This window comes from Stegostoma tigrinum, chromosome 23 (assembly GCF_030684315.1).
Source record: "Stegostoma tigrinum isolate sSteTig4 chromosome 23, sSteTig4.hap1, whole genome shotgun sequence".
NCBI classification, from domain to species: domain Eukaryota; kingdom Metazoa; phylum Chordata; class Chondrichthyes; order Orectolobiformes; family Stegostomatidae; genus Stegostoma; species Stegostoma tigrinum.
Genome location: NC_081376.1, coordinates 14,335,254 through 14,351,447, shown reverse-complemented (window position 1 = coordinate 14,351,447; position 16,194 = coordinate 14,335,254). Strand labels below are relative to the sequence as shown.

General features: G+C 39.3%; 1 protein-coding gene across 1 annotated transcript; it reads left to right on the top strand.

Annotated features, from left to right (window-relative positions):
• Positions 1-1,475: 1,475 nt before the first annotated feature.
• tmem11 (transmembrane protein 11) lies at positions 1,476-14,331 on the top strand. The gene is made up of 2 exons (XM_048552244.2): positions 1,476-1,604; positions 10,845-14,331. The coding sequence occupies exons 1-2, from the start codon at positions 1,546-1,548 to the stop codon at positions 11,359-11,361; spliced, it is 576 nt and encodes a 191-aa protein (XP_048408201.1). The 5' UTR covers positions 1,476-1,545; the 3' UTR covers positions 11,362-14,331.
• Positions 14,332-16,194: the final 1,863 nt, after the last annotated feature.

The window sequence follows — 16,194 nt, the reverse complement described above, 5'->3', positions numbered from 1 at the left end:
CCAATAAAGGACGCAGCTGGTGAGCTGCTTGTATTACCTTTTTCAAATCTTCTCCATTCCTTTTAATGGAGAGATCAAACCAGGTGATCGTAGTGCCGGGTCTCTCTCTCTCTCTCTCTCTCTCTCACACACACACACACACACACACACACACACACACACACACACACACACACACACACACACACACACACATACTTGACACACTGGGCAGATAGGACAATAAACTGTCCCGTGGTCTTGAAGCCAAGTTAGCAGAGTGTTGTGGAATTCAACAAGACATTCTGGTCACCTAGTATTTATCGTAACCAGTTAGCCTAATTTGTTTAGGATGGGGGAAGAGGAGTAGCTCAAGGACATCAATGCATATTACACATTCCTCTGGAGTGGCCATAGTGGAAAAAACACACTGTATGAAGCAGGGAGTAGGCTTTGCTGTAATGAACATAGATTGTACCATGGCATCTTAGATGTGTTTGTTTAGTGCACTGGCACACCATATTAAGTTGTGACCAGGGAGGATGTTTTGTGTAGGCGAAAGTGTGTAGCCTTGACTTAATTGACCAGCATCTTATTTCTTAACGATCAAACAGGCAGCACCCTGATTTCACAGCTTATGTGAAGAATAGGAAAGCACTGAAAGAACTGCGTTAGCTGTAAATCAGGAACAAAAACAAAGATGATTGGGGTGGGGGGAGACATCATAAGAGCAAGGAGAACGGGAGGGTGAGAAGGAAAGCTCCACAGCAGTCTCTGCTATCTTGTAAATCAAAATCTAAGTTCGCAAAACCAAAAGGATTGCGGATGCTGTAAATCAGGGACAAAAGCAGAAGTTGCTGGAAAAGCTCAGCAAGTCTGGCAGCATCTGTGAACAAGGGTTACCGGACCCGAAACGTTAACCCTAAGTTTGCAACCCCCATTTGAGAAATCCTGTTTTCGGGGTTAAACGTACTACTTCGATTCCTCCCCTCGTTTGCTAGGGTAAAATCTTCAATATATTCACTATAACTATCCTACTAACGTTCCAAAAAGGTCCATAATCATATATTCCAGTTCTCTTTCTGTGGTAATAAAATACTGGGCAAACTCAACAGATCTGTATGACTATAGACAGAAAAAGTTAACTTTTCGAGGCCGGTATGACTTCTCCGGTAACTTCTTTTGAACTCGGTTCTTAAACTTCTCTTCCAAGAAGAGTGCACACCGACACTAACATCAATACAGCTGATATAAAAGGACAAGTCTCCACTGAACTCTCTCGTAGCCGGTCCACGGATATCACGACAACGTCCACTCAGACCGCGAAATCTTTGTCCAAAAAGGCAAACAGCGACCCGTCGAGGTGTCCTTGCCTCTGATTGGGTTGTTAACGCAGTCTCGCCACGCGGTGCCACTGCTCCTGCGACGCATTGTGGGATTTGTAGTCTTCGTGTCCGCGCAGGTTCAGCGCCTGGCGTCAAAAAGAAACTACAAATCCCAACAGGTCGTGTGGGAGTGCCTGGAAGCGAGAAGGAGGAGGGAAGGAGAAAAAAATTCCTTCCTTGGATGCGAGTAAAGATGGCGGCTTGGGGAAGGAGGCGCGGTATTACCGGGATGAGGGAAAGGTCAGTACCCGCGTTCTTGCATCTTTCTCCCCCCACATCTGATCGGACGGAAGGAGCGAAGGCCTCGGCACCGTTTATGACGCGTGTTGCCGTTGGTTTGCAGCGACTGATGGCGGCTTGTGTGGTTAAATCGAGCGGGATGAAGCTTCACATTGGCCGGCCGAACACATAGGCCAGGTGGGGGGCGGGCTCCGAAACTCACTCAGCCTGGCTTTCAGTGTAAAAACGAATAGTCTGCAGATGAAACGTGGCTGATTACATCGGTAAACTCCACCATCTGTGTTGGGGGAGGGGAGGACGCCCCTGCTTTGACCCCCAGCTCTTCTGGAAGCTTCCAAATTTGAAGTGTGCCTGTGCGTTTGACACCATAAAGGGATTTTTTTTAGGAGTCATGGGGCCAGTTAAGAAGACTTCGAATTGCCTTCTTCTTGGCGGTCTGTGTCTAGATTGGTCGCGAAGTGATGAGATGCTGCACCGTTTGATCGTGAGCTTTTAGGCAGAGTTCAGTAACCCTTACGGATCAAATAAGTGGAGAGGGAATTAAGTAAATCATTAAGATACCGAAATTTGTAACGTTGCTGACTTTTCTTTATTGCCTGGAATGAAATTGATACGAAGTAAAATGGACAAATCTGTAGGGTCTGTTTAGGCTTCAAGGGCTGTTTTCGGATAAATCCCTCGGTGAGATATTTATATAATGTAACTTCCATTTATATCATGAGTCAGAATTAATTTCTTTCTAAATACAAGTGGTTATTTGTACTGGTTCTAAACTCAGTTTTTATGTAGAATTATTTTTAAAGCTTACATTGAAATGCGCAACATTAACCTGCAAGTTTTGATGTGGTTAGCAGCATGAGTGGATGCAGCAACTTTATGGCTCAAAATCAGCATCTCCAGTGGCTATGAAAGAAACGTGCATGTAATTTCATTCTCCCCCAAAAACGGGCTCAGTAATGCCATCAAAGGTACATAAAGTAACATCGATTACTTCAATTCCACACTTAAAAAAAACTCAGGAGTTGGAATCAAGTCTTTTTTTTTACATGGCATCTTTTTAGTAGGATGACTTTAGAAGTATCTCAAATTAAAGGTTGCTCTCTTGTATAGAAACTATTGCAAATTATTAAAATATTATATCTATAATACTTCAGTCAGAATCATAGAATCCCTACAGTGTGGAAGCAATCCATTAACAGTTCTTAAAATCGTTCAGCTACATTTGAAAGTACTTCTCCCTCCATTCCAATAAATGACTAAAACAAAACTAGAAAAAAACTGACCCATAAAAGGCAATTAATTGAACAAATCTGTAGTTGTTGAATTTTTGTGAAAAATATTTCTACTGACAATGTTTTAAGTCAGTTTCTTGCCTCAACCTATTTTAAAAAACATGTTAAGATTCTAGGACTTTTAAAAAGTGCACTTGAGCATGTGTACCTAGGAGATTCTGTTTGGAAATGAGCAAATTGCAATCCTGTTGTCCTACGGCTATAATAAATATATTGTATAAAAATGTGCTTTTCATGACATGAAAGTGTCCAATAGTGCTTAATAGGCAATTGACGGAAATGTAGATTCAATCTCGACACAACAGCTACCACCAATAGCAAGTGATAAACTACTGGATTATCTGTTTTTTAATACTGAAAGATAAATGTTGGTCAACGCTGCCATATTGTGTCCTGTGATCTTTAATGTCTCCTTCAGTGGGTGGAAGCCTCGGCTTTAAAAAATACTGACAGTTTTTTGTTGACTCCCACGTTAGACCAGTAGATTTCCATGGAATGGAAAATATGCCAACTTAAAATCTGTGCAATCATAAATTTTCTATTTGTGTTTCTATATTATACTCACTGGTTTGCTCCTTTTGAATTTCTGAGGCTGGAATTTGGAAGGGTTATTTTTGTGTTTTTATCTCATCGGGATGATTCTCAAATCAAGTTTTGCTACAGACAGCTTGAGCTATAAACAAATGAATAGTATTGTTGCCATTGAACTTTAATCCCATAAGCCTTTATTGTATGCTGCCCAGTGCTGATGAAACCTAAACTGTACCATTCTCTGGAGAGCTTCATGTCCAGGTGATGAAACATGAGCAGCGATATTAAACTAGTTAAATCAGCAATTCATCACCTCTGGTTTATAGACTATGACTGTAGAAATAACAGCAAACGACCAATGTCACTATTCCCTGCTTCAGACTTTGCAATAGCAAACTCATGCATGGTGGTGGAATGCCTCTGTGCAACTTGTCACTCTTGCACCCAACACCCACTCCAACTCCAAAAAAGCACCACTTACCCAGTTGTTGTATTCTAATCGCCACTTTCTTTTTGTTTGAGTCTTTGACATTTCCTCCACGTAAATGTTAAGCCCTGATGAAGAGCTTTGGCCCGAAACGTTTATGTTCCTGCTCTTCAGATGCTCTGATCTGCTATGCTTACTGTCTCCAAATATGAAGCCTAATTCCTTTAGCTGCATTTCTTTGTAATGAAGCCGTTTCTTTTGTAAAATATTGTTTTTATCAACGTGTAACTTGGCATTCATATGTGTATCAGTCGGTTCGCAAGCAGCATGTTTGCAGAGTCATTTAGTATTGATGTCCAATGGACATGATAATGTTCTGCTTGTCTGCACATTGTGGTATGTACATTTCAACGTTTCACAGTGAAGTGACTGGTGACTCATTGTACCCCTGTATCAGTTTAACTCCGAATTGTTGTCTCAGGTGACGTGCAACTTCCTGGGAGGTGCCAGACAGCTTATGGGCTGTGTGTGTAATGATCTTATTTGTTTATTCAATTGCTACAGCTGAATGTTGAGCTCAGACTTAATATTCCAGCCAACAGTCTTATCTGTCAATTTATTTTTAAAAGAAGATGTTCCTTACTTGAAATTTCATTGAAAGGGAGAGTATGCAATAGGCCATGCAAAGACTTTAACAGTAGCTTTTCATAAGGTTATCTTTTATTATTTGATGCATTGCAACTAAATAGTTAGAACTAATTAATGCTGCTACTATATTAACTTGTGATTTGTCGACACCGCTCCCCTCAACAGACTTGTTCAGTAGAGACACTGTCTTTTTTTTATCCCACATAACTAAACAGCTGCTAATCCTATGTCTTTATTGCGTATTGAAAATCATCAGTGTATAAATTGTTACTATAAAAGTATTCATGTCCTTTCCATCAATTTAGTTAATGACATACCCTTGATATACTTAAACTTGTAAAGACTTGTGGGTTTATGCATGAAGTTTTTTTTATTTGAGCTGAATATTCCTTGAGAGTATGGTAAATCGTAGTTAATATTGAGTTTGCAAAAAATATTTATTTGCCACAGTCTGTTTTCTGTATTTTTTCAAAGTTTTATTTTAATTTAACCTGAATTTGGAGAGTTCTGTTCAAAATGTGTTGCTACAGGCAGTAACTTGAGGTTTTTTTTTAACTTTTCTACACTACATACAGTTCCTCTTGGTTATCTTGTTTTGCCTGTGCATGGGTGTCTTTAAGTTTGTCTTGCTGATTCCACCCAGATCTTCTCTTGACCTTTCATTTTTTCCTTTCATGGAGCTGGTTTTATGACCCAATAGGTGATTTATTAGTTCCTGTAACTGAGGTGTCAGCTCATATTCTATGAGGAAAGCTTGGTGATTAGCAGAGGTTGACTTTGGAAGTCATGATTAGGTGATTTAATTTTTTTTGTGAGGATGCTGAAGTATTTTCTTTGGGGTCACAAAAATGAACATTGTAGCAAGGATTTTGATGAAAAGCTAAAGAATAAAAGAGAAAGTAAGTACAGATTTATATTAAAATAATTTGGTCTGAGTGGGTGAGAAATGAGAGGTTAGAAAATTTAAGAAAAGGGTTTTGGAAATACATAGACTTGAACATCTTTGAAGAGTATGGTAATTTTGTGTTGTGGCTGCCGTAATACAACAGGTAATATAGCCAAATGGAAATTGGATTCTATTGATTCTTTAGAAGTGGCGCAATACGACAGTTATACTGCAAACTGTCCAGATGGAATTTTAAATTGCATTAAACCTGCAGAAGAGGTTATCAGATAAGTGCAACGTTACACTTTTTTATGATCGCCCAGGATACACAGATTCCTCACTATTTTAAAAAAAAATCTTGCATGGAGTTTATCTAATATGGAGAATGTTCTTCAGGTCAAAGGCCTAGCCTTGGGTATACCCACACAGACTCCTCCCAAAACTGTTTCTGCAATATATCGATGATATCATTCATGCTGCATCCCTCTCATCTGGAATTAGAAAAGTTCATCAATTTCACTTCCAAATTTCAACCTTGCCCTCACTTTCACCTGGTCTATCTTTGCCGCCTCCCTTTGGTCAACATCTCTGTTTCCATTTCTGGGGATAGACTGACCGCTAATATCCAGTGTAAACCTATTGACTCCCATAGCTACATGCACTGAATGACCTTGCATGCTGTTTCCTGTAATGACTGATTCTCCCAGCTTTTCCGTCTCCATTGCATTTGTTCCATTGAAGCTAACTTTAACAAGGGACCTTCTGATATTTCCACTTTCTTCCTCAACCAAGGATTCCCCAGCATCTGACCCATCTCCCGCACTTCTGCCCTCACCCCCTGTCTTCTCTCCTGCAACAATGATAGTGTTCCCCTTCTCCTTACCTACCTCTCACCAACATCCCCATCCAGAAGAACACTAGCCACCATTTCCACCACCTCCAGCGAGATACCACCAGACATACATTACCATCCCTTCCTTTGTCTGCCTACAGCAGGGACTGTTCCCTCCTGTGCACCCTGGTCCACACAACCTTCATTCCCAACATCCCCTGACAGCCTCACAGCACCTTCTCCTGTAACCGTGTAGCTGTAACACCTGCCCGTTTACCTCCTACTTCCTCAGTATCCAAGAACCCAAATATGCCTTCCAGCTGAAGCAGTCCTTAGCACAGTCTAGTCTACTGCATTCGTTGCTCACAGTGTGGTCTCCTCTATGTTGGCAAAACAAAGCATATACTGGGTGACTGCTTCACAGAGCATCTGTGTTCTGCCCACGGAAATGACTGAGCTTTCAGTTGCCTGCCACTTTAACACACTACCCTGTTCTCCCTGGCTGACACTTCTGTCTCAGGCCTGCTGCAATGTTCCAGCGATGCTCAGTGCAAGTTCGAAGGACAACACCTCATTTACCACTTGGGGAATTTGCAGTCCTCTATCTCATTCAATAATTTTAGGGCCTGAACTCTCCCATGTCCTAGCCCCCTACCCCACACACCAGTCCTTGTTGTCACAGTCTACCATACACAATACCTATTGTTAGCCTTTAACCATCTCTATTATCAGCTATTCACCCTCTTAGCCAGATCATTATCTATTCATTTGTCTATCCAACTGCTCTTCTCTCTCTTTAGGTTCTTATAACCCCACTTATTGTTTACACCTTACCCCCTCTCCCCAGCCTATCTTCTGCATATAAATGAGGAAGGGCCACCAGACCTGAAACATTACCTCTGATTTCTCTTTGCAGATGCTGCCAGACCTGCTGAGCTTTTCCAGCAATTTCTGTTTTTGTTGGAGAATGTTCGCACCTGCCTTGAAAATATAGCACACTTGTGTTTAACTGAATGTTACTGAAAACTTTCTTGAGGACGGCAAAGGGCAGCTACAGAAGCTAATTCTGCTGGAGTTTAACTAATAAAAATGCTTAACGCTTTAACTCCAACTACCTATCTTGATAAGTTTCCTGCTTCTGTTCTTCCTATTAGGAATTTGGTCTACAATGTTGTCTGGAGCAGAGTGGAGGGAATACCAATTCCATATTACACACCTAACCTTCCAGGTTCTGCAGGCCATGTTGGCTGAGTATTGAGCACTAAAGTATTGCACATCCACTAGATAAGAAAATTATATACCAAAAAGACGAATTATTAGGTTTGGATCTTTGCTAGACAGTTGGTAAGTATGGAGGAGCAGCCTGTGAGTTCCTTGGTGAGCAGCACAGCTCATAAAGTGCAGCTACATGGCTGCCTTCATTCCTGACTGTTCCACTCAGTGGTGTTGCTGCTGTTAAAGAGTAAACTTTAGCAACAACTGTTTGCCATCATTAAAATTGCCCCTTTCCATGTTTGTAACAATACCCAAATCTTCTATTTCATCTGCACACATGCTGAAACCCTCACCAATGCCTTTATGACCTCTGTTCTGGCTAGTCTAACGTATTTCTCACTGATCTACTTTTCCCTTCCTTTATATTTATAAGTTCATTCCAAAACTTTGCTGCTGTGTTTTAACTCACAAGTACCGTAAACAGTGCTCTGACATTGCAGTTCTTGTGCTTGTTTTCCAAATTTCTCTTGATATAAGGTCCCTGTCTTTCAATCTTGCCTCAAGCGCATAATCCCCTGCAATCTCCAATTCTGGCCTCTTCCACATGCACACTTTTAATTTTCCCACTGCTGTCGCGAACTCTGGATTTGTCCTCTATAAACTTCATGGATTCTCTGTGCTCTACTTCATAGAGCACTCTGGTGAGTGGGATTGGTTGGTTAAGACACAGAGGCTGGCCTATTCATTTAATCCTGGTGCTTTGGTGATGTGAGCAGTTTAACTAAAGAACTATTGCTACCAATGAAACTGACTGTCCCTCCAACTTATTCAGCAAGTGTGGGTTTGAGCTCGACCTCAAATTGATTTGGTGTGTCTTGTCATGAAGCTGAAATGAATGATAACATTTATTTTACAAACTTTGCTTCAACATTTCACACCTTCAGTGGGATATATTTCTTTTGCTCCCTCCCATCTGGTAACCATGCTGAATTTGACATTCCTCAAGTACTCGTATGAATCAACATTTGGAGCATTATTATTTGCTCTCCTTGAGTATAAACAGAGATTCTTTCTCCCTTACATAAATCCAACTTTGATCTCTCACTCAAACTTGTAGCCTCTTTTTGAATGCTGGGAGTCACTACATTAAAAACCTTTTCAGTGGAAGTGCTGAAACAGAGCACGAGCTTCAGAGTTAGCCAGTACCCTCGTGCGTTTTCTGTTGAGTGTAATATGTCTTCCATTTTGGCTATCTGTAGGATTACTCTTCACCCATAACGGATAAAAACTTTAACAGAATAACAACAAGGAATTGATTCATGTAATTAAATAACCATACAGGTGAATATAGCCTGTGAATTCTTCTTGTCTTTCAGTTGCTACATGCGTTGAATGCTGTAGGAGATGTTTCAGTAGCCCTCTGGTTTCCCATTGACAAAATTGAGACCATAGATGATAATAAAATATATGGCAAACCTGCTTGGACTATTTTGTGGTAATTCTTGCCTCTGCTTTAAAAGATCATCAGTTGGAACTTGATCCTAGATAACAAGCAGTGCTTAAATGAGTTCTCAACATAGAAGTGTTCTGTTGTCAGAACTACCTTTGAACAAAATCATATTATGTGAAATTGAGATGCGAAATTCTTTAAAAGCGACACTAATGGATAGAGTGGGAAAAATATTGAAAATTGAGAATGAGAGACATGCCGTTGTTGATCAGATGTTCTTCTCAGTCTAGGCCTGGGATAGCTTTTAGAGGTTAGAACTTCTAGTTAGCTGTATAATTTGAATGTGAGGAGTCAGACGTAGACAGATTAGTAGAGTTGAGGGTCGCGATCAGAGTACCCAAGATCTATTCGATTGGCAGAGCAGGCTCAAGGGTCAGATGGCCAACTGCTTTTGGCAGTGGTGTAAGACATAATGGCCGAACTAAGCAGTTTAAGTGAAAGCGAACTGTTGTCGTCAGGTTCTGGTGGAGGAACTTGAAGTCAGGACTTTTCCACAGTGTTGTATTTCACCACTGCAAGGCAGCTCTAATTTTTTGAAACTCATCATAACTTTTTTCTGTTCTTTGCTGTTTACAGTTCATAAATATCGTTGCTTGCTGTATCAGCGTCAAAGCTCTTCAACATATCCTCTTCTAACTCATTCACTTTCAGGACCTCAACTGTTAAATTAAATCTTTGCCTATGTCTTTCTTTTCTTTGACAGGCTTTTAGACTTCATGCTCCACAACACTAGTGTTGATTTGCTCTGTGTAAGTTGAAGTTCTGTAATTAACTGCATAAGTAGGATGTGAGACTTTTTTGTATTTTTAGGTGTGTCTGTAGATATAAAGTGGTATTTGTTTTATCAACTTTAGAATCATAAAATTCCTACCATGTGGAAAGAGGCCATTTAGCCCATTGCGGACCCGCTGCAGAGCATCCCACCCAGACTCCCACTCTATCCCCATGACCCGCGTATGACATGGCTAATCTACCTAGCCTGTGCATCCCTGGACACATCCGGGATAATTTAGCATAGTCAATCCACTTGCACTATCCTTGGACTGTGGGAGGAAGCCGAACCACTCAGTGGAAATCTATGCAGAAACAAGGAGAACAGGCAAACTCCACACAGTCACTCAAGGCTGAAATTGAACCTGGTCCCTGGCACTGAGGCAGTAGGGCAAACCCCTGAGCCACTGTGATGTCCAATTTTATTTTACTCCATTTTGTACTGAGCACTAAGCATATTCATGTGTGTCTTATTTTTCTTCCTGTAAGTTTAAGTATCTAATTGTTCAAGTAGTGAACCTTGTGATGGAGAATCAACAGTGGAACTTTGGATAATTTATTAAGGTTTCAAAATCGAGCTTGATCTCTCAAACCTACAATCTTAAGTGCAGCATATTAAATCTGAATGTAGTTGTGATTCTGTATCAACAATTCTTGAGGCTGCACATTTGTTCTGAGTTAGAAGTGTTTATAATTCTGTAGAGATTTTAAAAACTTCAGGATGTTTCAAAGCACTTTACTGGGGTGACTTACTTTTTGCAGCAAGTTATTGCTCCACTGTAGCAAATATGCGTATAATTCAGATACTGCAAGGTCCTTCAAAAGGTGTGTGATTAATGAATAGAGCTTATGAATCATTGCCCTTTCATTGTTTTTGATTGCAAAAGATTATAAACCTATTATGTTTTCAAAAAAAAGGACCTGAATTGAGGTTGTTAGAACTATCATGTCACATTTTACTCCCCTTTTTAAGTTGAAGCTCAAAGGTAATGAAGAATTGATGTAAGATCAAAATGCAATTGCTTCTCTAATGATGCAGCCACTGTAAAGATGTAAGTTTGTTAGAAGTCTTGTTTCATCATTTACCTATATGTATATTTCTTATATTTTACCATTTGTCTTCTGCAGGGTGCCACTGAATTCAACAGACTGCTATATTGTCCGTGAAATCTACAATGGAGAAAATGCACAGGAACAATTTGAATATGAGCTGGAGCAAGCCTTGGAGACTCAGTACAAATATATTATTATCGAGCCAACTCGAATTGGAGATGAGACAGCACGTTGGATCACAGTTGGGAATTGCTTGCATAAAACATCTGTCATTGCGGGATCAGTGTGCTTGTTAGCCCCTTTAGCACTGGCTCCAGAATATGCTCGTTACATAACCCTTCCTATCGGGGCCATCAGTGTGGCCTGTGCAGCTCTCTATGGCATTTCATGGCAGTTCGACCCTTGCTGCAAGTACCAAGTGGAGTATGACACGTGCAAACTCTCCCGGTTACCCCTGAACACACTCACTTCATCCACGCCTGTCGTTCTGATTAGAAAAGATGATATTCACAGGAAAAGACTCCACAACACAATAGCATTGGCAGCATTGATGTACTGTGTTAAGAAAATTTGTGAGATCTGTGCAGTATGATTGGGACAAATGGTGCTGTTATACCAACCTAATAGTACTGTTAATATGATAAGTTGTGGCCAGTGGAGAATGCAGGAACAAGGTCCCAAATAGATTTTTAGACGTATCTCCCCTTTGTATACTGCGATCTCCACTCCACATTTTAGTTTTGTTCATCCCCCAACCTTGAACTTCTCTAAAAGGCCATAGTGTAGACCTGACATTTATGAGAAATTCAGTATATGCAGAGCTGCTGTTTCAGGTGATGAACAGGCAAATGATCTGTTATCTTCATATTCTGCAAATTTCTACAAAAAAAGGCATTATCTGGCTTTTGAGTTATTCTCCTATTTTACAGTACAGAAAGAATTCCCTCAAGGGTCTGAAGTATATATACAGAGTTGAACACATATTTTTAAAATTTAAGTGATAGCTTTGGTAGATCTTGCCAATTGATATTACTGCAATTCAGAAACATTACTGCATGTATATTATAAAATGTGATCTTCACGTTTATTTCCTGTGCTAGGCTGCAGCACTTGAGATGAATTAATTTAACCTGACATTCAGTTATTACTTTAATGGTGCAATTGTAGCCAGTCGGTTCCAATTGAAATTGTTACATTAAAGACAGAAAATGAAATTCACTTGCAAAACATGAAGTTAGCGTGTCTGAATTTAATGTGCGATAACTCCATTTGTTTTTTAACCTGGTTTACCACATTGTGGTCCTGAATGCTGAAGTTTTAAAGACCAGTGAGGGAGCTACAGCACCTAAATGTTCATCAGTGGGGTTTAAATTTTGTTAAATAGCTCAGGTTCATCCCCAGTGCGTTACTATGAAGAAAAGCCTGAGCTTTGTTGCTGCCACTTTTCCTCACAGCTGCAGTATGAAATTTACAATTGAATTGGAGTTGGGATCTGTGAAAATAATGTTTTGATGTAGTAGACAGTTTAAATTCTGAACCAAATCCAAGAAAATTTTGAAATTAGAATTTGTCTTTCTATGCATTCGAATCTGGTCCGGTTTCCCTGCAACCAAGCTGTTGCTATAATATGAAGACTTTTTCCTTAATTTGGTAATAAAAGGGACCATTTTCGGATGCAGTCACAATGTCACCAAGATGCCTCATTTTAATTTTGATGACATTTCCATCCTGACTCATGGATCAGTGCTTTTACTGCATGTTTTTCATATTTTGTTTTCATTCCTCCCAGTAATATTTCATTGGAAGCAACATAAAGTTCTGAAAGGGCAGTGTAGAGGATTGGAGGGACCTAAATTGTGGGTTCGGGTCATACTTTAGGATTACAATGCAATGTAAGAAAGAATTGCATTTATTTTCCTCGGCTTGTGTAAAGGAACTGGTATTTATACAATGCAGTGATGAACTTTGTGTGTACAATGGGATGATGGTATGTGTCTGATTAAAAGTGACACACTTCAGGCATAAATATTGTTGGGCATGTTATGCAAATTATATTTTAAAAAATAATTTTTTGAAAACTTTATAAATATGTGTATCTTGGATGTTCTTAGACAATCCAATAAAGATTGAGAAGAATTGGTATTGGAATTGCTAAATGCGATTGTAATGACTTGATTAATTTTACCCAACAGATGGCGAGGTTTATGCTTCTGAATGTGGAGGTTGTACGTAACACTACACCATAATCTAATAATATGCTTGATGGTGGCTGACACTAACATTTTTGGTAAATACCTAAAAGAATTATCTTGTCTTTTTGTGCTGGAAATTAACAGAAATGCTGAGCAAGCACTTTGCTTATTGCTTGGTGTGTTTTCCTAGAAAAGAAGTTAAGTTTTCTGAAATGTTTGCCAAGTACAATCTGGTATTGATGCCACTGAATAGCAGATATGAGAATTTTAAAAGTTTTTTTTTTATATTTAGACATATCAAGTGACATGAAAGAGGGCATTCTGCAAAATTGTCACAACTTTGGCTGTTGGTTGCCCTGTGTAGCTATATTGCTAATGGCCAGCCTCAACATTTGTAACTTTCACTCTCACCCTATTTCCCCACTTGGTCTCATTTTTGCTCCTCCCTTTTTATACCTTTCTTTCTTTGTACCCTCTCTCTGGGAAAATTGATTGTATGGCATATTTCATTATTGAAACGATCATGTCCTATTTTTTACACAGAACCCTAGGTGAGGTGAACACTTCTTTTAAGACTGATGTTCATCACGAGTACCACATGTAAAATCAGGCAAGAGGTAACATAAATTATCTTAGTGCCATTCAATAAGTTTACTTCGTTTACTTGAGTCATTGATTTCATTTGCTAGGTAAGTTCTTTCCATATACCCCATTATCTTTGAGTCATGGTAACTTGTTAACCAGGAACCAGTATTATTTCAATTACTGCCTTAAATAATATTTTAAATGTTCTACCTTTTCTAAATATTACACCATTGTCAGCTTTTAGACTTTTAAAACAGTAAACAAAATGCTAAGTGCACATTTGTAAGCCAGTGGAAACAAATTATGCAGCTGCCAATGTAGTAATATATACACCAAACTGTAATATTCCAAGTTTAACAACTGTAGTATTAAAATCTGAAACCGCCAGCTCAAGTAAAGGACAATGTATGTTGAGGTTTTCTGTATCCTGTTGATTTGCTAGTGTTTAACCATCATTTTTCCTATAAGTATTTTCATACATTGTATTCATTTTTGGAAAAATATTTACACAATACATTTTATGAGCAAGGCAGTATATTTTTAAAATTGGTTGCTCATTCAAGGGGCCAACGTCTTTTACAAAAAGCATTTGACCGATTGTCTGTTTTGTTACGAAAGGGCACAGTGACATGAAATGCTTTGAAGTAAATAATTGCATAATGTAGATGCCATGTGGTTGCTGTGACTGCACCCCACCCCCAGAATGGAAGAGATTGAATGTGCCCCTCAGACAGTTTCAGTATTCCTTCTCATGTCTTGAAATTTTTCTACTTTGCGATTCTGTTAAGGTGTGCATGTGCCAATTTAGATTAAATAGGCTTGTTAAAGTATTGCACTTATTAGTGTTAAATGGTTTGAACTACATACTATAAATAAACACATTAGTGAGCAAATCAGATCTCTTTCTCCTAAAAGATAAATTTGTTTTTCCTTTTTTTTGTCTTGTTACAATAAAACACTGTTTTTGAGATTCGGTGCACGGTGAAGTTGTGGATGAGAAATATATGCTGGAGACTAGAATGGGGAAAAATGATTGGTTGATGGTAATACAAGGATTCCACACAGGATTTATAAGGCAGCAACCCACTGGAGTTCAGTTGACATTGAATATGAGTCGGTTATTAACGTGAGCCCCATGAAGTTATTAATGCATTGTTAAATTGTCAGACTGCAAACTTATCTATAATCAGGAGTGAGAAACATTTTTTCTTTGTGCGACCACGTGGGTATGTAGCTGTGGCAGTCAGAAGAAAATGCTATATTTCCATGTTCCCATTAAGTTATTCACCAGTGCTTTAAAAGAAATAGCCTTTGAATTCACTTGCATTCAGGGAGTTTGTTTTATTGCAAGTCAACCAGTCTGTCAGGGATTTATGAAAGTGAAAACCAAGTATTCTGTAGAAATTAGTGTTTGTGTTGTCTTTTGTCTGTGAAGAATGAATTAATGTATAGAGGGTTACAAAATCTTGAGAATTTCTCAAGTGTTGTTGAATCTTAATTGTGGCTAAATGGTTTAGAGGGGTGTGTGTGTGTGGATTCAAATAGACTAATGGTATACTGTTCCACAGTTCAACAGATGGTTATCCACTTTTCTGTCCTCGTCGAGAATGAAATGTATCAGAATTGCAACTCAGGTTTCTTTCTCTGTCTTTGTTTCAGAATGTGAGCGTAGGTTGGCTTGCCCTTAACCACTGCTACTGATTTCCCTTAATGCTGGTAGCAGTCTTTAATTTGCCAAACCAGCTGAGATTGTGGCAAATGTCAGTAACATTGCCAATTTGCAGTCTGTTTTATACTGTGAGCTTGCACCCAAATGTAACTAAATAGACAATCAGCTTTTTGGTAGAGGAGACACGGCTGATCAGTTTGGGTTAGAATTTAGCCTCTGCTTAACTGTTGACAGATTAGTATTCTGCTAATTTTCAGGAACGTTTCTTTCTTAGACCAAATAAACCTTTTGTCATATCTGTCCCCTTGACTTAGATAAATTTATGACAGTGTGGTACTGCAATACCCTTCAGTAAGATCTTTGTGTGACTTGCTATTTCACATTGGCTGAAGTGGTGGATGATGGTCAGCTGGCATTTAGCAGTAACTCAGCTGGAAATGCCCACCTTAATATATACGTACGCTGTCACTCTCTCCTGAGCTTTTTAGGACAGACTTTAAAAGCTTCAGATTCTTGAGTGAACTGCTGAAGTGATAATCAGGAATAGAAAGAAAAGTTAGAATTACAGATTCACTAGTGCTGAAAATTGTATTTGTCTTGATCTGACTTTAAAAGAAGTTACTCATTGGAGTACTGCTTCTCTTCCTCGGAGTTGATGCACTTGCTTTGTTATATTGCTTTATTTTCCCCTGGATGCGTTTTTTATTAAATGGGGCATCTGTCTTGATTTTTCTTTCTCACCCAGTCCACAAGATGATAACTGGTTGTCGGAGATGCTAACTTGTCAAATGGACTCTGGCTGTGAAACTAGACTGTAGTGCATCTGGCTAAGAGAGTAAACACATGAAGCCAGCTCCTTTATCATGTCATCCCCCATCCACGTGCACATACTGAATTGCTATTATTCTTTATCAGGACTGGGAGTATGAGTGTATCTCTTCTCCCCCACTCGCCTACCACTGATCTCCTGGCTGAGATT

What these genes read in the sequence shown, in the direction of transcription:
- tmem11 (XM_048552244.2), top strand. Translation starts at nt 1,546, where the DNA reads ATGCGAGTAAAGATGGCGGCTTGGGGAAGGAGGCGCGGTATTACCGGG. An exon ending in ATTACCGGGATGAGGGAAAG is followed by an intron (nt 1,605 to 10,844) that starts GTCAGTACCCGC and finishes TGTCTTCTGCAG; the next exon opens with GGTGCCACTGAATTCAACAG.